Source organism: Lampetra planeri, chromosome 61 (assembly GCF_965212315.1).
Source record: "Lampetra planeri chromosome 61, kcLamPlan1.2.h2, whole genome shotgun sequence".
In the NCBI taxonomy this organism is placed as follows: Eukaryota; Metazoa; Chordata; class Hyperoartia; order Petromyzontiformes; family Petromyzontidae; genus Lampetra; species Lampetra planeri.
Window position 1 is genome coordinate 1113620 of NC_136167.1, and position 21998 is coordinate 1135617.

General features: G+C 58.7%; 3 protein-coding genes across 3 annotated transcripts in view; all 3 read right to left on the bottom strand.

The window, feature by feature from the left end:
* LOC144736541 (syntaxin-binding protein 1-like) overlaps nucleotides 1–75 on the bottom strand; it is a 30562-nt gene extending 30487 nt beyond the window's left edge. Inside the window, exon 1 of the mRNA XM_078619090.1 lies at nucleotides 1–75. Within this exon, the coding sequence (XP_078475216.1) occupies nucleotides 1–75 (75 nt within the window).
* On the bottom strand, nucleotides 8–21414 carry LOC144736542 (uncharacterized). Its single transcript, XM_078619091.1, has 25 exons — nucleotides 21376–21414; nucleotides 20799–20906; nucleotides 19858–19911; nucleotides 19122–19229; nucleotides 18493–18546; nucleotides 18239–18292; nucleotides 17606–17659; nucleotides 16422–16475; nucleotides 15879–15986; nucleotides 14829–14891; nucleotides 13909–13962; nucleotides 12554–12607; nucleotides 11899–11952; nucleotides 10690–10743; nucleotides 10067–10120; nucleotides 9628–9681; nucleotides 8451–8504; nucleotides 8032–8085; nucleotides 7001–7054; nucleotides 6179–6196; nucleotides 4800–4853; nucleotides 3806–3872; nucleotides 1836–1913; nucleotides 960–1128; nucleotides 8–114 (listed from the first exon to the last, which is right to left on the bottom strand). Exons 1-25 carry the CDS (start codon nucleotides 21412–21414, stop codon nucleotides 99–101), a joined length of 1584 nt encoding a protein of 527 aa, XP_078475217.1. The 3' UTR covers nucleotides 8–98.
* The window catches only part of LOC144736557 (uncharacterized), a 9587-nt gene continuing 8409 nt past the window's right edge, over nucleotides 20821–21998 (bottom strand). The window contains exons 11-12 of the mRNA XM_078619107.1: nucleotides 21726–21779; nucleotides 20821–20906 (exon numbers count right to left, since the gene is read on the bottom strand). Coding sequence (XP_078475233.1) covers nucleotides 21755–21779 — 25 coding nt within the window. The 3' untranslated portion in view covers nucleotides 20821–20906; nucleotides 21726–21754. The remainder of the gene's footprint in view (nucleotides 20907–21725; nucleotides 21780–21998) is intronic.

Below are 21998 nucleotides of genomic sequence, written 5' to 3' on the forward strand. Positions count from 1 at the left end.
CTTGAGGGAGGCGGTGAGCGGGGGAGACGCAGGTGGCCCCGCCAGCGGTGAAGTTGCAGAAGGCGCGCAGGGCATCGTGGGGGCAGCCCTGGTTGGGGTCAATGTAGTAGAACCCTGCAAAAGGACAAGGTCCCCCGTGTAGCCTGGGACAGACTGTAGCGGCCAAACACCTCGCCTAGCCACCTTTGTCTCCCCAGCGGTGATGTTTACACGCCACGCCAGGTACTACGGGAGAGGCCCGGGACCGGCTCAGATGATCGTCACGGGGGAGCAGCGAGTAGCAGCGCCTACCAAGGCCGGCACGGCGCATTGAGGTGGTGGTGTGAACTGTACCCGGCCGCCTTTGTCTTCCTAGCGCTGTTGTTCGCACGCAGAGTCGACCCAAGGGGCGCACGGGACCAATTCAGATTCAGTAACCGTCACTCACGTTAGCTGTGAGTGGGAATCAAACTCGGGTCTCTGGGTTCGTAGTGCAGTGCGCTAACCAATGCGCCACCGCTCCCACCACACACGCACATCCCCTTATTCATGCAGGGCAGCCTCACCACCGGGTCTCAACACTCACTTATGACGTCATGGGGCAGGTGTACAAGTGTGATGACGTCATGGGCCAGGCGTACAGGTGTTATGACATCATGAGCCAGGTGATGTTGGGTGGTGGTGGGCTTAATGACACATTAATATTTACGCGATCTAACCCCTCCCAAAAAAACCTGCATTATGGATGATATTGGTGTTAAATTGTACAGGTGCACGTTTTATGGCGTCACGTGCCAGGTGTTATGACATCATGGGCTCGGGGCGGTCGGTTTGGTGTTGTGGGTGGGGGAAGGGGGGGAAGGAAGGGGGGGAAGGAAGGGGGGGAAGGAAGGGGGGGAAGGAAGGGGGGGAAGGAAGGGGGGGAAGGAAGGGGGGGAAGGAAGGGGGGGAAGGAAGGGGGGGGTGCCGCCGGCTGCTACCGTCGCTGAGGCCGGGCCGGCAGAGCGCGAGGTCCCGGCAGGTGGTGGCGGGGCGCTGGCGCGTGCCCTGCAGCTCGCCCAGCGCCAGCTCCGCCCGGCTCCCCAGGGCGCCAAGCCTCGCCAGCAGCAGCGCCAGCAGCGCAGAGTCCGCGTCGTTGGCGACGGCGCGCTGCGCCACGGGGGAGGGGGGGAGAGGGGGGGAGGGGGAGTCCCCTCGCTCGCTTGACCTCGCCCGGTATGCAGGAGATCGTGGGACTCGATCCCGACCCCTGACCCCTGACGCCGGGAGGTCGCGGCGTGCCTCTCCCACCCCGTGGCGGCCACGGCGATTCTTTCTCGGGGTCCTCCGGTCTTTTCCCCTCCCACATTTAGAGTCGACGACGTCGCGCGTTTAGAGTGTTCGGCTGCAATACATCTCCGCACGACGACGACAAGCCACCACTTCGTTGGGCTACGTAGCCGAGTGAGGCCTTACACCTGGTAAATATAAAAATAATGTTCACACAGGGACTCCTCTACTTACGAACGAGTTAGGTTCCAGAGGTCTGTTCATAAGTCGAATTGTTCGTAAGTCCAACTTTACTCCTGTCGATTCCAAACGTGTTGTACGGCATGTACACTGAACACGGGGAATGGCTTTAAAAAATGGTATCGTTTCCCGTAGATGAAGATGCCACCACCGCCATCACTTGCGCGGGGCGGTTGACCTCACGACGCTCGGTCCGAACGGACCACTGGACGTACGAACCGGGTTTGTTCGTATCTCCGAAAGTTCGTGAGTCGAGTGTTCGTAAGTAGAGGAGTGGCCTGTAGTTTTAGTTTCACGCGGGACACGCGGTCTGCCTTAGGCTGGCCTGAGTCGTATTGGGCTCTCACCGCGTTGGGGGGCCCTGCCGTGCGGGGAGAGGGGGGCCCCCGCGTCGTCGTGGCCGCGGAGCCCGCAGAGAGCATCTGCTGCGGAGACAACAGAGGCAAAGATCCCCCGTGTAGCCTTCAACAGCCCGCTGGGGGCAAGTGCCGTGGGCGAGCAGCTGCCGCGAGAGGGTGGTGTGGCCGCGAGGGGGTGGTGTGGCCACGATGGGGGTGGTGTGGCCACGATGGGGTGGTTGTGGCCACGAGGGGGTGGTGTGGCCACGAGGGGGTGGTGTGGCCACGATGGGGGTGGTGTGGCCACGATGGGGGTGGTGTGGCCACGATGGGGTGGTGTGGCCGCGAGGGGGTGGTGTGGCCGCGAGGGGGTGGTGTGGCCACGAGGGGGTGGTGTGGCCACCAGGGGGAGGTGTGGCCACGAGGGGGTGGTGTGGCCACGAGAGGGTGGTGTGGTCGCGAGGGGGTGGTGTGGCCGCGAGGGGGGTGGTGTGGCCGCGAGGGGGTGGTGTGGCCGCGAGGGGGTGGTGTGGTTGCGAGGGGGTGGTGTGGCCGCGAGGGGGTGGTGTGGCCGCCAGGGGGTGGTTTGGCCGCGAGGGGGGTGGTGTGGTTGCGAGGGGGGTGGTGTGGCCGCGAGGGGGTGGTGTGGCCGCGAGGGGGTGGTGTGGCCGCGAGGGGGTGGTGTGGCCGCCAGGGGGTGGTGTGGCCGCCAGGGGGTGGTGTGGCCGCGAGGAGGTGGTGTGGCCGCCAGGGGGTGGTGTGGCCGCGAGGGGGTGGTGTGGCCGCGAGGGGGTGGTGTGGCCGCGAGGGGGGTGGGTGTGGCCGCCAGGGGGTGGTGTGGCCGCCAGGGGGTGGTGTGGCCGCCAGGGGGTGGTGTGGCCACGAGGGGGTGGTGTGGCCGCGAGGGGGTGGTGTGGCCGCCAGGGGGTGGTGTGGCCGCGAGGGGGTGGTGTGGCCACCAGGGGGTGGTGTGGCCACCAGGGGGTGGTGTGGCCACGAGGGGGTGGTGTGGCCGCCAGGGGGTGGTGTGGCCGCGAGGGGGGTGGTGTGGCCACCAGGGGGTGGTGTGGCCACGAGGGGGGTGGTGTGGCCGCGAGGGGGTGGTGTGGCCGCGAGGGGGTGGTGTGGCCACCAGGGGGTGGTGTGGCCACGAGGGGGTGGTGTGGCCGCGAGGGGGTGGTGTGGCCGCGAGGGGGTGGTGTGGCCGCGAGGGGGTGGTGTGGCCGCCAGGGGGTGGTGTGGCCGCGAGGGGGTGGTGTGGCCACCAGGGGGTGGTGTGGCCACGAGGGGGTGGTGTGGCCGCCAGGGGGTGGTGTGGCCGCGAGGGGGTGGTGTGGCCGCCAGGGGGTGGTGTGGCCGCGAGGGGGTGGTGTGGCCACCAGGGGGTGGTGTGGCCGCGAGGGGGTGGTGTGGCCACCAGGGGGTGGTGTGGCCGCGAGGGGGTGGTGTGGCCGCCAGGGGGTGGTGTGGCCGCGAGGGGGTGGTGTGGCCACCAGGGGGTGGTGTGGCCGCGAGGGGGTGGTGTGGCCGCGAGGGGGTGGTGTGGCAACCAGGGGGTGGTGTGGCCGCGAGGGGGTGGTGTGGCCACCAGGGGGTGGTGTGGCCGCCAGGGGGGTGGTGTGGCCGCCAGGGGGTGGTGTGGCCGCCAGGGGGTGGTGTGGCCGCGAGGGGGTGGTGTGGCCACCAGGGGGTGGTGTGGCCGCGAGGGGGGTGGTGTGGCCGCGAGGGGGTGGTGTGGCCACCAGGGGGTGGTGTGGCCACCAGGGGGTGGTGTGGCCACGAGGGGGGTGGTGTGGCCGCGAGGGGGTGGTGTGGCCGCCAGGGGGGTGGTGTGGCCGCCAGGGGGTGGTGTGGCCGCGAGGGGGTGGTGTGGCCGCGAGGGGGTGGTGTGGCCACGAGGGGGGTGGTGTGGCCGCCAGGGGGTGGTGTGGCTGAACCCCCCCGCGCCGCCCGCCCACCGGCGCCGCGTAACTTCTCACCTTGACGAGGGCCGCTCCGGTGGTGACCGCGCTGGGGCCCCGGGGGGCCGGGAGGCCCCGGCCGGCCCTGACGGCGAGCGGCGACGGGAGGAGAGGAAGGAGGAGGAACGGAAAAAAGATTTCCCCGTTTCAGTGACAGCAACAAAAATTCTGAATATTTCTGCAGGGCGAGGGCCTCCCATGCGGTCATCGGAGTTATTCGAGCGACATCACCCGCTCCGTGCAGCGGTGAAGGCGACAGAGCGCGCCCGCCAAAAGGCGGACAGCTGTTTGAGACGAAAGCTGTCTCTGGTGTGGGACAATCAGTTTCAAAGACAATGCAGATACTGTCAGGGTGTGTTTTGTTTGTTTATATTTTCACCACAAGTATTGTGGTTAATTGCAGACGTGATTCCTTGCAAAAGGTTTCAGTTTGGTGTTTTAACATCTTAACACAACTGTTTTGTTGCCAGAAAAAAGGGGGAAACCCTATTCTTATATTTTGACACTGGCAAAGGAGGTCCCATGGTGTAGTGTATAGTTCAGTTTACTACTTCGGCCCGCCGGTGTGTTGGAGAATAAATCCACAACATCGACAATTTTAATTCGACATTTCGCCGGTAATTACATTCAGCACTATCGGGCGATTTGCCAGAAGAGTGAAGCAATGCACCTGCTTCCCGTCTTAACTAGAGCAAGACGACGTCATCAATGAACCAAATCCCGCACCCTGAGTGCGTGGAGTTTGCCTCGGGGTCACTGCGATTGTCGCCCTCCACATCTCGAGTCGACGTCGCGCGCTTCAGACTGTTTGGCTGCTGCTGTGAATGTCCACGTGATGATGATGACGGTGATGGGGGAGGTGTTTTGCGACGGCGATCATTGTGCGATGGAACAGGTCGCTTCTGAAAACAAATTGCGATACGGCTCAGTGGGGCCTGAACCTGGTAGAAATGGAAAAACGTGTTTTTAGTTCGACTGCTTCTTGCGTAACGTGAATGCTGAATTTACCTACCGGGGGGCCAGGCGATCCCTTGGGTCCGCTCTCTCCCTTGATTCCCTTTTCTCCCTGGGGGAAGAGAGACAGGTAACAAAGACAAGGGTGCTCCCCCCCCGTACAGCCCACACAGGCTGCTGGGGAAAGTGCCGTCGGCGAGCGGCACCTACGAAAGCCAACACGGCGCGCGAGGGGCGCTGGTGTGGCCAGCACCACGCCCGGCCGCCTTTGTCTCCCTCGTAGGGATGTGTACACACCGCACCGGGTACTCATTTGTGGAACGGTTCAGATAATCGTCACTGGTGTTGGCCGTGAGCAGGAGTCGAACTCGGGACGCCAGGTTCCTGGCACAGCACGCTAACCGCTACACCACCGCTCCCCACACGGGCACACACGGGCACACACACGGACACACACACACACGCGTGTATGCACGCACACATGGACACACACGCGCGTACACACACGCGCGTACACACACACGCGCGTACACACACACGCGTACACACGCCCACACACGCCCACACACACGCGTGTACACACACACGCGTGTACACACACACGCGCGTACACACACACGCGCGTACACACACACGCGCGTACACACACACGCGTACACACGCACACACACACGCGTGTACACACACACGCGCGTACACACACACACGCGCGTACACACACACACACGCGCGTACACACACACACGCACACACACGCGCGCGTGCAGAAGTCTCCCGGCGATGGGACCGAGTCGGGACGTGGCACTGGAACGGCAGCTCGGCGTGGAGCCACGAGAGGAATGGGACCGGACTCCGATGCCACGAGGGACGGAGTGAACCCCGACGGAGTGAACCCCGACGGAGTGAACCCCGACGGAGTGAACCCCGACGGAGTGAACCCCGACGGAGTTCGCAGCAGGAAACCCGGCGCCCGTACGTGCACGTGGGTGCATGTGCATGTGTGTGCGTGTGTGTGTGCACGTGTGTGTGTGTGTGTGTGTGCGTGTGTGTGTGTGTGCGTGCGTGCGTGTGCACGTGGGTGTGTGTGTGCCTGTGTGTGCACGTGTGTGTGTGCACGTGCCTGTGTGTGCGTGCGTGTGCGTGCACGTGTGTGCACGTGGGTGTGTGCCTGTTTGTGCGTGTGTGTGTGCACGTGTGTGAGTGCGTGCACGTGGGTGTGTGTGTGTGTGTGCACATTGGGGGGCTCAGGTGGTGCCTCTGCCAGTCATCAGTCAACCCACGGGACCTGCAGGGTCTGTCCCGTGAACCTCCTGCCAGCGAGCGTTTGACACTTCACGTGACATTAAAGTGCCCCTAGCCTGGCACAAGCGCCGTGGTGACGTCACCGCCACTCAGTGGCGAATGGTGGTTGTTGTTGTGTGTGTGCGGTGGTCGTACCTTCATTCCAAACAGTCCCTGTACAGGCAGAGCGAGAGAACCGACAGAGAGCGGCGAGAAAAACAAATTACAAAAACATCATCACTAACTCATCACGTGGTTTGGGTTAACTCCCTCGCCTGGTCTACAGGAGGTCGACCTGGACGACGCCTGCTGCTGTGTATTTGGAGTCTTCGTGTTCTCCCCGTGGTCGGGTGGATTTTTCTCCAGGGTCCTGACAGGTTTTCCCTCCACATTCAGAATCAGCGTCACGTGTTTAAGAAGAGTTATTTGGCCTCCGCTATAAATTACAAAGACCCCCCCCCCCCCCCCCCTGTTTCGCCTTCGCACACTGTCACGGCAAGTGCTGTAAGCGAGCACCTATGAAGGCCGGCACGGCACGCGAGGGGGTGGGAGGCCAGCACCACGCCCGGCCGCCTCTGTCTCCCCAGTGGCGACGTTGACTACATCGCCACCGCTTGCGCCTGCTGTGGTGGTGTGGGACTCTCTCCCTTACGATGTCAGGACGCCACTGGGAGGCACAGGCAGCAATGCTGCACCTCGAAATCATCGATAATGACAAACTCGTTTCTTGAGAGCTGCTTTCCGCGTGGTAGCTTGTTGTCCTTCACCCTGTCGCCTCCGATGAGCGCGGCTGGCTACGTACGGTGCGAAAGAAGTTCAACGTACGTACGATGCAACGCCCCGGGCTGCCGCTAATGGCGGATAGGGGAAGCGCTCCGGAGCGCTAAGCCCGTTGAACGCACCCCGGGTGTCTTCCCTGCCGGTGTGGCAATGGGGGGGGGGGGCGGGGGCGGAGGACGGGGGGGGTCACTCACTCACCGGCATTCCTGGGGGTCCCAAGAGTCCCGGGGGTCCAGAGACGCCGCTCAGCCCCTGCAGGCACAGCGGAGAGCAACCAGCAGCCAGCAGCCGCCAGCAGTCAGTAGGGGGTGCGGTGAGCCAGCAGTCAGTAGTCAGTAGGGGGCGCGGTGAGCCAGCAGTCAGTAGTCAGTAGGGGGTGCGGTGAGCCAGCAGTCAGTAGTCAGTAGGGGGTGCGGTGAGCCAGCAGTCAGTAGTCAGTAGGGGGCGCGGTGAGCCAGCAGTCAGTAGGGGGCGCGGTGAGCGAGCGGCAGGGGAGACGGCACCAGCAAGAGGGTGGGGAGATGAGAGGCAGGAGAGCGAGCGGAGCGGAGTGAGATGAGAGGGGGGTAGAGAGATGAGAGTAGAGTGAGATGAGAGGGGGGTAGAGTGAGATGAGAGGGGGGTAGAGTGAGATGAGAGGGGGGTAGAGTGAGATGAGAGGGGGGTAGAGTGAGATGAGAGGGGGGTAGAGTGAGATGAGAGGGGGGTAGAGAGATGAGAGTAGAGTGAGATGAGAGGGGGGTAGAGTGAGATGAGAGGGGGGTAGAGAGATGAGAGTCGAGTGAGATGAGAGGGGAGTGAGATGAGAGGGGAGTGAGATGAGAGGGGAGTGAGATGAGAGGGGGGTAGAGAGATGAGAGTCGAGTGAGATGAGAGGGGAGTGAGATGAGAGGGGAGTGAGAGGGGAGTGAGATGGGGGGGGGGGGTAGAGTGAGATGAGAGGGGGGTAGAGAGATGAGAGTAGAGTGAGATGAGAGGGGAGTGAGATGAGAGGGGAGTGAGATGAGGGGGGAGTGAGATGAGGGGGGAGTGAGATGAGAGGGGGGTAGAGAGATGAGAGTAGAGTGAGATGAGAGGGGGGTAGAGTGAGATAAGAGGGGGGTAGAGAGATGAGAGTCGAGTGAGATGAGAGGGGAGTGAGATGGGGGGGGGGGTAGAGTGAGATGAGAGGGGGTAGAGAGATGAGAGTCGAGTAAGATGAGAGGGGAGTGAGATGAAAGGGCTGCTACCTGGAGGCCTTTCTGTCCCAGCGTCCCCTTCTTCCCCAGTGTCCCCGTGAGACCCTGGACACACAAACACACGCGGGGGTCACGGCGACCTCCTAGCCCACAGCTGAGCGCCACAGCTGGGCAGCGTCACCCCCCCCCCCTCCCCCACGGCACCGATGGACTAAAACTGGACGCGATAAAAGTGCCGTCGGGGTAGGTCGCACAAAGGTCAAACGCGTCGTTAAACCCGCCACCACCCGACGCAGCCAATTCGTCAGGTTTGTCACGTGAACAGAACGTGGTGATTAGTTACGAGTTCGGCATCACCGCTGTGCTGGAGAGCAAAACCGCACGGCATTTAGAATTTGAGCGACATCGAAATTTTGCTGAAAAGGCCCCAAAAAAACACCAGGAAGTCAACGAAAATGTTTGGGCCATACCTTGATTCCAGCTTCTCCTGGTTCCCCAGGCTCTCCCTTTTGTCCGGTCTCGCCCTGCATCCAATGGATTCATTAGTTTGATTACTCACTCAATCCCATCGTTACCCCAAAAGGCTATCATTCTCATCGCTATTGACCCGAACCTGGATGATGCACACAGGCACTGTCCCTTTGCGTCAATTCCACTGCTGGATGAGGGAATCCCCCACGTCGTGTGGCTCTTGGGAGTCGCTTCACTTTACTTCAACGCACTGGGTGGGCGGATCGGTGGGTCAGCAAGTGGGTCAGCGAGTGAGCGAGCAGACAGAGGACAGGGGGTCGCCACCTGTTTCTCGGGATCGTCCTCGTGTTGAGGAGGCAGCTGCTGCCCTGGGATAAATCTGTCCCATCTTCCCGGGACATTTAAACTCCTGTTTATTGTCAGTCGTGCAACAACAATAACGATAACGCATCGCGCACAGTTTTCCACGTGTGAATGATCACTCCCTCTAGGCGATCGCTCAGGCGGGAAGGGTACCAGTCCCCTCCGCATACGAGGCTCCCGGCGGCATACACAGCAGCAAGCAACACACTGATGCAGTGCTGGACTAAGCTAGTGCGGGGCCTGTAAACGATGTTGTTACAAAGGGGCCCTTAATAAAAAAATAAACACGTAAAGATTCAAACACATTTTTCACTTGCATAGTAAAGTAATTGTATTTTTTTAATTGCTACACGGCCAGATAATACGACAAATCGCTAACCTTAAACACCTGGTCATTCATAAAATTTGAAGGCAGTATAGTACTATAGTAATAGAGCACGTGCAGAATTACTGAACCGGAATTGACAGCTTGAAAGCATTTAGCGTGGGGCCCTTGAACGTGCGGGGCCCGTAGCTACTACATATGTAGCTACTTTTGCTACGAGGATCATCCGGCACTGCACTGATGACTCCGCTGTACCGACGAGTCTCTAATGAGGAGGAAACCGCATCCACGTTTACGCCGCTCGCCCCTTTGCTCAAACCCTTGTGAGTCGGCGATTCTAAACAACACATCGGCCAAGCGCATGCAGTTCTGCTGAGTCGGTGGTCGGGCTAAGGCCGAGAGATTTTCTTTTTTCACGCGTGCAGTGGCTGCGCAGATCCCACGCGTCGTCAATTTGACCTCGGCCGTGGCGGTGTCACCCCACTCACCTTCTCTCCTTTCCTTCCCGCTTTCCCCTTCTCTCCCCTCAGTCCCGGGATGCCCTGCGTGGGCAAACATGGGCCTCACAATTCGGCATTTAGATTTTTGTTTCAGGCCTCACCAAGCAGAGGAAACAGGTCTCACTAACAAAGGAATTTAGACCTCACCAAGAATGGATGAGGGTTCATAAAAAAAAAGGTCTCATTTGCTCATTCACTCACCAACCCACCCACACTCACTGGCTCATTCACTCACCAACCCACTCATTCATTCACTCATCAACTCGCTCATTCACTTACCAACCCACCCACTCATTCACTGACCAACCCACCCACCAACTCACCTGCTCATTCACCCACCCACTCACTCGCCCACCCATCCACCGGCCCAATAGAGCTATCACCTGTCTGGGTTTCGTCTGTGGTGGACAGGATGCGTGATGCTCACCGGGGGACCCACAGGGCCTGGAATCCCACGAGGGCCTTGGGCTCCCGGTTTCCCCTAAACGAATGCAGCCACGTGCGCACGCAAACACACACAAACAAACACACAAACACACAGAGAAACACACAAGCGCGTGCATACACCAACGCGCACAAGCAGACAGGAACACTCATGATTACAACCAACAAAGACAAAGATCCCCCGTATGAATGTTGAACTTCTTTTGCACCGTACGGAGCCAACTGTGCTAATCGGAGGTGCGGGGGAAGGACAACAAACTAAACACAAAAAGCAGTTCTATTTTTTTTTTTTTCATCTAGACTTAAAAGTGCATAGCTCCAGTGGCTACCTAATATCGCAAGAGTGTTCCAGACGGCCGCAGAAGCGCGTCCGAAAAGCGCTGCGCAGTGATGCGGTGACCGTCTTTATTCGATGGTCAGCCAAAACACGCTGCTGCTGCTGCTGCGAGGATGACCGGAGTTCGCGTGATGATGGCTCATGCACCTTGACGAGACCACCAAAGCTACCGTGGGTCATTTGCGGCGAGCACCGAGCGCGCGATGAGTGCGACCTTAACGGTGCAGCCTCAACAGGCGCGGCGGCGCGCAGGCTGGGAGCGCACGCACCTTGGTGCCCGGCTCTCCACGGTCCCCTTCGAGGCCCGGCTTGCCCTCTTCTCCCTGCAATGGGTCAAGTCGGGTCATTTCAGGCCAGGACCGGCGAGCGAATCGTTGTCAACGGCGACCTGAGCAATGCAGCAAAGCACTTCACATGGGTAGGGAGGGTTTACAGAGGCTGGCATAGCACGACTGGTATGACGGTAGCGAGGACGTTAAAAGTTAAAGGGGATCGTGAGTCTATGCGATTCATAGAAAAAAGTTAAGTAAATACCACTGCTACTATTGAAATGTTTTTATTTTACACTTACATAAAATTTGTCAACATTTAGCTTGGGCGTTTCACGATTCCTCCAGCTTTGCCGACAAACCAAATTAATGAACATATTTGCCACCAGTGCTGGATTATCCTCGTAGCAAAAGTAGCTACATGTGTAGTAGCTACGGGCCCCGCACTGTCAAGTGCCCCGCGCTAAACGCTTTCCAGCTATCAATTCCAGTTCAGTGATTCTGCACTTGCTCTATTACTATAGTACTATACCGCCTTCAACTTTTATGAACGACCGAGTGTTTAAGGTTAGCGATTTGTCGTATTATCCGGCTGCATATTAAATAAAAAAAAACAATTACTTTACTATGCAAGTAAAACATTTGTGTTTTAATATTTACGTGTTTTTATATTTATTTAGGGCCCCTTTATAAACATATGTGACAGGCCCCGCACTCAGCTTAATCCGGCACTGTCCGCTACCACCTGACAACTTCATTCCCATTGGCTCTGCCGTTGGGCGGCGGAGAGTTATTGTACAAAATAAAATTACATACCTCCTACACGACCTCACCCAAGATAAACGAATTACACTTTGACTGTAAAACACGTGGATATATAAAGGCTTTTTTTTGTAATTGAAATTTCGGGGACTGCACACCCCCCTCCCCAGTCCTGGGAAGTATGTGGTCTGGCCGCCATGCGGTTGGTGGCGGTGGTTGGTGGCGGTGGTTGGTGGCGGTGGTTGGTGGCGGTGGTGATTGGTGGCGGTGGTGGGTGGTGTTTGGTGGTGGTGTTTGGTGGTGGTGGTGGGTGGCGGTGGTTGGTGGCGGTGGTGATTGGTGGCGGTGGTGATTGGTGGCGGTGGTGGGTGGTGTTTGGTGGCGGTGGTTGGTGGTGGTGGTGGGTGGCGGTGGTTGGATGGCAGCGGTTGGCGTTGGTTGGCGTACCACGATGCCGTGCGGTCCCCGCGTGCCCGGGTCTCCGTCGATGCCCGTGTCTCCCTGCGCGCAGACAACGGTCGCACGACGCCCCACACGGGGACGAGTGACCTCTGAACCCGGGAGAGTTCTCCACATCCTCTGAGCCTGCGCCGCTACATTTGATCCCGGTTCTAGATTGAGAGCTCACTTGTCTAGAACTCGTGCTTGTGTTTTAGTTTGTTCTTGTCCCCACCCCCCACCACACCTCCAATGAGCACGGTTGGCTACGTGCGGTGCAAAAGTGGGTCAACGTGCGCTCACGCCGAGCTACAAATGCTCTGAAGCGAGTGGCATTGTCCTCGTGCTGTCCCCGTGTCGTTGTGCTCTGGTGTGACGCTGGTGGTGAGACTCGATTCAGGTGGTCTCCTTGCGAGGTCGGCGTAACCGCGGCTCGCTTCTGGCTCGGCTCGGCAATGGCCGGTAGAAAGCTACCAGCGCCACGTGCTCAGGACGTGCCGGTGATGAAGAAAGTTTAACGCACGCACGCACGCACGTTCGTACGCACGCTCGTACGCACGCACGAACATACGAACGCACGTACGCACGCACGCACGAACGTACGCACGCTCACACAGCGGAGGCGCACCCGGGTCGGACGCAGGGCAGCTGTGGACTGGCTCACCTTGTCCCCCTTGTGTCCGTCCCAGCCGTCGGCACCCAGCGGGCCACGGGGCCCCTGTGGAACAACATGAATGGATGCGTATATATGAATTTAAAAAAATATATAGAAAAAATATATTATGTAAATATATATATGTAAATTTTAATGAAGTATAAAAAAACATACAAAATATATCTAACATTTCAAATAAAAGAATACAATTTTTCAAAATATATAAAAAGTTATAGAAAAATAATTATATTTTAATAAAATGTATATACAAATTTTGTTAATAAAAAAATACGTAAAAAAAAATGAATACACTTGGCGGGGAGCAGAGGCGCAGCAGTTAGCGCGCCGCGCTCACGGAGTTTGGCGGCGAGCGTGGAGCGAGCGGCGCCGAGTTCGCCGCACTAACGCAGAGCTTCACGCCACGCCGTGCCCAGCGGCCACCCCTGGGCACCGCCGCGTGGCCTGGCCACGGGGGCGTGGGCACGAGGCCTGGCCACGAGGCCTGGCCCCGAGGCCTGGCCCCGAGGCCTGGCCCCGAGGCCTGGCCCCGAGGCCTGGCCCCGAGGCCTGGCCCGAGGCCTGGCCACGGGGCCACGAGGCCTGGCCCCGAGGCCTGGCCCCGAGGCCTGGCCCCGAGGCCTGGCCCCGAGGCCTGTGGGTACGCGGAGTGGCCACGACGCGCCGCCCGCTCCACTCGCGGCCGGCGTCGAAGGTGCCGCGTGACGTCACGCGCCAGGGCCGGGCCGTCGTGGCCAGCGGCCACCCTGGTCAATACTGCGGCGTGGGTGTTCACCGTAAATAGAACGCGTTTTTCGCATCCGCGGTACTTATCTATCCGCGGTTTTCCTTCGGCATGCCGATTTGCTCACCGCGTGGGTACGGAGTTTTGCGTATCCGCGGTTCAGCGCGGTGACCGGCGCTTGCGAGTTCAAGTCGCCCCACAATCGTCGCTCCCACCGTGTATCACCGTCGCATCTCCCGGCTCCCTCCCACCGAACTCTTGCCACCACCAGGTGACGACGGGAGAGAGGGTGGGCAAAGCCTCCCTCCTCCTCCTTCTAACAACCACCTCCCCCATTACCTCGTCCTCATCAACGTTGTGTTATTGTGTTATTTTGTTTGTATGTTATTGTGTGTTTAGTGAATGGGCAACCTCGTTCGGCTTTGGCGAGTGCGACTGCGGTTTCCCTAACGCCCCCCCCCCCCATTGCCCCCAAGGCCTTGGCATTTCCAACCGTGGCAGCTTTCAGGAACCCCGCCCCTCCTCCCCGCGCGCTGGCGAGGGATTGCTGCACATCATCATCATGTATGTCACAAACAAAAATATGAAACATTTTTAAAGGCAGGGTGAAAATGTGTCTCACCGGCACGCCGTCTCGCCCCGCCTCCCCCTTCTGCCCCTGGGGTCCTGGTGAGCCCTGGGGGGGGACATCATGGCACATGGGGGGTGGCGTCATTCGCCACTCCAGAGCAGAGGTTCGTGGAGTTGTGATCCGGCAGGGCCGCCTCCGGTTCCTGATGCGGTGGTGCAGTGGTGCGGTGGTGCAGTGGTGCAGTGGTGCAGTGGTGCGGTGGTGCGGTGGTGCGGTGGTGCAGTGGTGCGGCGGTGCGGTGGTGTGGTATTAATCCGTGGCGTCGTTGGGAACGAGCCAGCCACTTGCGTGTGCCGGAATCACGGTCCACGTTTTGCCACATTCGACAAAATGTGATCGTAATGTCCCAACGATGGGAGGGCCGGGTGCCCAGAGTGGGAATCAGAATCTGTCTTCACAACGCCGGAGCAATCTGATGAGCTATGAAGCTCTTTCTCACCGATGTCCGGTCGGGGGCACGGGCTCAGAGCGAGCGGCCTCGTGTCGCACAGGGACAGCTGCCACTGGGGGTGCCCGGCCGCAGGGGGCCGGTCCGCCGTGCGGAGGAGGACGGGGCGCGGTTCGTAGTTTGCGCTTCCTTCGTACCGCTTGTTGTTGTAACGTTCTGACCCCGTGCCCCTACTGGATATGTGCGACAAAGAGCTTTATAGCTCATCGGATTGCTCCAGGACGATTCTGAGCCGAGCTGCCGCCTCCGAGTGCCGGCGGAGGAGGAGAGAGCGGCGGGAGGATGCGTCGTTGCCTCGAGCGCCATTGTGTTATTGATATTAAAACGAAGCAATTGACGACAGTCGGAACTTGTCATGTCCCAGGCAGAGGGGCAGATTTACAAGGGCATCGGCTGCGTCCTCAACAAGAGGATCATCTTCAGATTCATTCGCTCATCGACTCATTCATTCATTCATTCCTACCTCGGCTCCTGGGATGCCAGGAGGTCCCCGTGGGCCAGGTGGACCAGCAGGGCCTTCAACGCCCTGTGGATGTCACGTACACAGAAACAGATAAAGGTCCCCCATATAGCCTGAACAGGCTGTCAGGGCAAGTGCTCTTCACGAGCACCTATTAAGGGCCGGCGTGCCGCGTGGGGTGGTGCAAGGAACAGCGACCACTCCAGGCCGCCTTTGTCTCCCCAGTGCTGATGTTTATACATCACACAAGATACTCACCTGAGGCTGAGTCAAGTACTGTTAGCGAGCACCTATGAAGGCCGGCACGGCACGCGAGGGGGTGGGTGGCCAGCACCACGCCCGGCCGCCTTTGTCTCCCCAGTGGCGATGTTTGCACAGCGCACCAGCTACTCATTTGAGGCTGAGACGACCAGAGGGGGGAGGCCCAGGACCGGTTCAGATGTTTCGTCACCGATGTTGGCTGTGAGCGTGAATGGAATGCGACAAGCCACACCATGTGGTGGAGACTTGAACAGTGTCTGTCTCAAGGATCGACTCGACCTTGCCATAGAAATGTGGAATTTCCACCACTGGCTCTGCAGGGCTGTGAACAGGAGTTGAGCACCAATGGCTCAATGCTTATTGGGGAGCCGCAGTGGCTAGGAGATGTCATCTCCCTCGCCTGGTGTGCAGGAGGTCGTGGGCTAGATCCCGACCCCGACGCCTGCTGCTGCTGTATATTTGGAGTTTGCGTGTCTCTATCCCCGTGGTCGCGTGGATTTTTTCTCCCAGCCCTTCAGATTGTTTGCCTGCTGCTGCCGCCGCTATAAATATCCGCACGACAACGATAAGGAGCTTTGTTGAGCTGTCACTTGCGATAGCCAGGGAGCTTCTGGAAAAACAGATCTCGATAAGCTCAGTGGGGCCCTTACCTGGGAAAATAAAAAAGCGAAAAAAACTCCGTTGACCTTCGACCCCGACTCGTTAAACCACGCGGCAAACGCGCCCCCCCCCCTCCTTGCGTGACGCCGACGCAACGGCGCGGGCACCGCCAGCGCAAGGGGGGGCTCTCACCGGGGGCCCTGGCTTCCCCTTGGCTCCCGCATCCCCCTTGGGACCCCGAGGGCCCACGTCCCCCTTGGGGCCATCCGCTCCGGCGCCCCCGGGACCTCCGAGCGATCCCTGTGAGCGCAAACAACAACAGCAGCAGCAGCGACGACGACAATGTCGCCTCCTCAACACTGCCCATAGACTCAACACTGTCCACAGACTCAACACTGCCCACATACTCAACACTGCCCACATACTCAACACTGCCCACAGACTCAACACTGCCCACAGACTCAACACTACCCATAGACTCAACACTGCCCATAGACTCAACACTGCCCATAGACTCAACACTGCCCATAGACCCGGCACTGCACCATAGACTCAACACTGCCCACAGACTCAACACTGCCCATAGACTCAACACTACCCATAGACTCAACACTGCATCATCAACTCAGCACTGCTGAGTCCATGGGACGAAGTCTTCGCCGAGCCGGGGACCGACAGGGGCGCTGTGAGCGACGCCGCACTGCGGACGGACTACCGGGCCGAGGTGAAACTTACGCGGCCTCCTCCTCCGCCCGGCTCGCCCTTGTCTCCACGCACGCCGCCTGTGCCCTGCCACAAGGAAGGCACAGACAAAGATCACCCACGCGGCCCGCACAGACGGTTGGAGCAAGTGCTGTTGGCGGACACCTCTGAAGGCCGGCACGGCACAAGAGGGGGTGTGGGTGGCCAAGACCACGCCCGGCCGCATTTGTATCCCCATTGCTGATGTTTATACACCGCAAAAAATACTCGTTTACAGCTGAGTCCACCTAGGAGAGGTTCAGGATAATTTCTGTGAGGTCTATGGGTCTCTATATGAACATATGGCTCTCTAATGTGAGTCTAATCGTCAATGTAAGTCTATGGGTCTCTGTGTAAGCCTACGGACCTCTACGTGAGCCTCTGGGTCTCTAAATAAGTATATCGGTCTCTCTGTGAGTCTATGGGTCTCTCTGTGAGTCTGCGGGGGGTTTCTATGCGAGTCTGTGGGTCTCCATCGCGAGTCACGGGTAACTGGGATGAGACAACACTTGAGAAGCCGGTTTAATCATCATGCTTGGGTGGCTGAAACTATTGAAACTAACTAAACTGAACTATTTTCTATTGTAGCGCTTTCCCAGAAGTGATCTGGCTATCACAAATAATAGCTCAACAAAGTCGCTTGTCGTCGTGTGGAAATAATTGCAGCCAGATACTCAAAACGCGTGATGTTGTTGATTCTAAATGTGGAGGGAAAAACGGGAGGACCCGGAGAAAAGTCCACGTGATCACGGGGAGAGAGACATTGGAACTCCAAATATACAGCAGGTGTCAGGGTCGGGATCGAAGCCACGACCTCCTGTATACCAGGCGTGGTAGTTAACATCTCTTGTTCTATATCCTTGGTTATTTCGGTAAAGTTACGTAGAAGGGAAAAAATAAAATTATAAAAATATTAAACAATACAAAATTCGCCCGACGTTTCGACTGCAACACAAGCAATCATCATCAGGTGTGAAATCCACAGCAAGAAAATTTGAAAAAAGTGTCGGGTTTTCCTAGAACAAGATATTTACATTTTCATTTAAAGCTTCCCAGGACAGCAGCTGCCTCCTCCACCGTTAGGACAAACCGCCACTTTTTAAAAATGTTCTTGCTGTGGATTTCACACGGGCACCGCTTGCATCTCAACGTGAGTGGATGGGGCCGTGGGTGCTCACCGTGAGTCCGGCGGCTCCAGTTGGTCCCGAGGTCCCGTCTGGCCCCGCGTCGCCCTGACGCACACGGCACACGCACGGCACACGCACGGCACACGCACGGCACACGCACGGCACACGCACGGCACGCGCACGGCACACGCACGGCACACACACGGCACACACACGGCACACGCAAGCGTGGATGTCCTAGGGCGGTACGCGATACAAGGCCGCCATTAATGAGCCGCAATACCTTGCTGATCTCGTCAAGAGGCATAAACCACCATCACGCAAACTCCAGTCATGATGCCTTCTCAACAAGAGCACGGCGGCGAGATGTTCACGACCTCGCCTGGTATGCAGTTGGTCGTGGGTTCAATCGCGACCCTGACGCCTGCTGTATATTTGGAGTTTGCATGCTCTCCCCGTGGTTGTGTGGATTTTTTTCCAGGTCCACTGGTTTTTCCCTCCACATCTAGAATCAACACACGTTTAGAGTATTTGCCTGATGTACATTTCCACGTGATAAGCCACTACGTCGAGCCATCATTAGTGGCCAGGTCGCTTCTGAATAGGAGGACAGCAGCTGCCTCCTCCAGGACCTGCAGCCACAAGTGGTCCGACGTCAACTCGACGCTCGCTCACTTTCCGTACCTTGTCTCCGGTGTTTCCCTCCTTCCCCTCCGAGCCTCGCTCGCCAAGGGGGCCCTGGGCAGATGTTGCAATGAAATGATTAACAAACCAGCACGGGTGATCCCTTGAAAAGCAATGCCTGCTGCCCGCTGCCCTTTGTAACCTCGACAGAAATGTGAGCAGAATTCCGCGCGAGAAGCGGCATGAGGCGTAGGTGTGGTGTGCCGGTGATTTGGTGCCGGGGGCTTAATGGGGGAGGGAGGAGAGGGACGTACGGGGATGCCCAGGGGTCCGCTTGCTCCGCTTGACCCCTGCAGTCCAGGCTGACCCTGCGGGGGGGGGGGGGGAGACCACAACCGAGAAGGTCACAAAGACAACGATTCCGCGTGGAGCCTTTCATAGGCTGCCGGGAGCAAGCGCCGTTAGGGAGCACCTACGAAGGCCAGCACGGCACGTGAAGGGGGTGGTGTGCGGGCAATACCACGCCCGGCCGCCTTTGTCTCCCCGGTCCTGACGTGTTGAGGCTGAGCCAACCGAGGCGAGGCCCAAGAGGGGTTCACACAAGCGCCACTGTCGTTGTGCACGAGCGGGAATCGAACACGGAGCACCGGCTTAGCAGCGCCGCACGCCAACCACCACGCCACTGCTCACCCCGCACCGATCCGTGAGCTCCATACAAACCCTCCCCCCCCCCCCCCCCCCCGTGTAGCCTTCGCGGACTTTTGGGGGTGCAGGCGCTGTTTGCGAGCGGCACCACCTATGCAGGCCGGCACGGCGCACGAGCGGAAGGGTTGCCAGCACCACCGCGCCCGACCGACTTCGTCTCTCCAGTATCTTGCTGTAGCCCCTCACCCCCTCTGTGCCCCCCCCATACCCCGTGCCCCCCGTGGCTGTCCCCTCGTACCAGCAATCCCCGGTTGCCTTTCTCGCCTTTGGGACCAGTCTCCCCCGGGCTTCCCATCGTTCCCATGTGGCCAACGGAGCCCGGAGGGCCAATCTGCCCGGGCGGACCCTGAGAGAGACAGAGAGAGACAGAGAGAGACAGAGAGAGACAGAGAGAGAGACACGGTGAGGCCTTGAGTCACACGCCAATGATCTCAATGCCATTGAAATCTCACCGTTGCAAAACGTCAAGCGGTTGACTTCTTATTTATCCAATTCTGTTCGCTTTCTTCTCCAACTGCAGTACTAACCGGTGGTTGTGCCATGGGTGGATTGGTCACCGCGATGGGAATGTGAAATTACCACGGCTGACTTTCTTCTCCAACCTATGGTATCAACCGACATTTTTAGACATGGCGATCCACACGCTTCATTTATCGTGAAAATATTTCACCCGGAAAATCTCCTGGGGGGGTGGGACATCTCGTCGGCAATGTACGTACACAGAGGGTAAAACACTATTCTTACTTTTCATACTTTGATACCGAAAAAAGAAAGTATCCCATGATACCAGCAAGCCCAGCGTGCACGGTGCCCGGGAGTGGAAGCCGCAGCCACGCTGGGGGGAGGGAGAGAGAGGAGATCTCTTTTTGGCGTGGAGTTTCTTTCCGCTTGTGCGTTTCCCCTCTCGTCCGAGCGTGCGGGGGGGGGGGGCGGGGGGGGGGGGGGGGTGCCGCCGTGTGTTCGGGGCGGCCTACCTTCTCTCCGCGTGGGCCCTGCGCTCCAGCTTGGCCTCCCGGTCCGCTCGCGCCCTGCGAGACATCACGACACAAGGTCCCCAACCGTGTTAACTCGCTACTCGCTCGCCTGCGATGCTATTGAAGCTAAAACTGTAGAATTTCACCAGGCGTAAGGCCCCGTTGAGCTGGGCAGCTCTCTCTCAGAAACCACCTGGCCATCATGAATGATAGCTCAACCAAGTGGGCTTCTCGTCGTCGTCGTCGTGGGGAAATGTATAGCGGCAGCCAAAACACTGGAAACGCGTGTCTCTAAATGCGGTGAGAATAACCGGAGGACCCGGAGAAAAATCCACGCGACCACGGGGAGAGAGAGACGCAGACTCCAAATATACAGCAGCAGCAGGCGTCAGGGTCGGGATCTAACCCACGACCTCCTGTACACCAGGCGAGGGAGTTAACATCTCCTAGCCACCGTGGTGCAGGAGGTCGTGGATTTGATCCCGACCCTGACGCCTGCTATTTGTGTGTCTCTCTCTCTCTCCGGTTTTTCCCTCCACATTTAGAATCGACGTCGTGCATTTAGAGTCATTGGCTGCTTTAAACTTGCACACGATGATGTCCCACTTCGTTGAGCTATCATTCGTCATAGCCAGGTCGCTTCTGATAAAAAAACGCTACATAGCTCAGCGGGGCTTGACGCCTGCTAAAATAATAAAACAAGTTGAGTTTAGTGTAGCCTTCATCAGACTGTGGGGGCAAGTGCCGCTAGCGAGTAGCAGCACCTACGAAGGCCGGCACGCAACAACGAGGGGGGCGGGCGGCCGGCACCACGCCCGGTCACCTTTGTCTCCCCAGTGCTGACGTTGACTACACACCGCACCAGGTACCCCCTACGAGCCGCCACGATGATGCCGGGAAGGCGAGGGCCTAAAAAATCCGATCGCTGCTCAGAGCCTCACCTCTCTCCCTGGGGGTCCCGACGCCCCCCGGGGGCCCACGCTCCCCTGCTCTCCGCTGTCCCCTTTGGGAGCCGGCGGGCCCCAGCTCCCGCGCTCCCCCTTGTCTCCCTGCGGACGGGCACATGGGCAGAATGAAAACCAGCTGGCCGCACCAGTCCACGGGCGAGCCTCCGCTTGTCGACGCTCCGTACGTACGTACGTACGTACGTCGCCGGATGTTGAACTACTGTCACGCCGCACGTGGCCAAGCGGGCTCATCGGAGGTGCGGTGGGAGGGCAACAAACTAAACACAAAAATTCACTTCAAGAAATCTGTTTGTCAACCTAGACGACGATGATTCAAAAGGGAACAGCTCCAGTGGCTTCCTAATATCGGAAGGGCGTTCCAGACGGCCATAGGAGCGCATCTGTAAGCGCCGTGCAATGCGGCGACCACCGTCTTTGTCTTCCCAGTTTCGTTTCTATACATCACGCAAGATACTCCCCTGAGGCCGCGTCAGACCAAGGGGAGGCCCAGGACCGGCCGTGAGCGGGAACCGAACTCGGGTCGCCAGGTTGTGCGGCGCGGCTCGCTAACCGCGATGCTACCGCTGCCCCCTGAACACCGGGTACCCATTGTGCAAAGACAAAAAAAAACCCTCCGGATAGCCTTAACAGACTGTAGGGGCAAGTGCTGGTAGCAAGTAGCACCTATGAAGGCCGGGACAGCACACAAGGGGTTGGGTGGCCAGCACCACGCCCGGCCGCCTTTGTCTCTCCAGTGGCGATGTTTACACACCGTGCCAGGTACTCATTTGAGGCTGAGTCGACACACAGACACACACAGACACACACACAAACAGACACACACAGAAAGACACACACAGACAGATTCTCGGCACAGTATAAAGCTCCGAAAAATGAACGCAACACCCAGAGAGTAAATACCAGAGGTCCTTTAGATCCCGACTCTCCTTTCACCCCATCTCCACCGGGAAGGCCCTAGATGGGAAGACACAGACAGAAGGCCTCACTGAGTCTCAAGACTGAGTCTCAAGACTGAGTCTCAAGACTGAGTCTCAAGACTCGCTTACTGGAGGTCGCTCGCCCGACACGAAACCACAGAGCCAGGCCAGGCGTGGGGGGGGGGGCCTCATTTGCTCACCGAGGGCCAAACCAGACTTTCAAATTCCACATCCGTACAGCCTCCAATTGGCACAG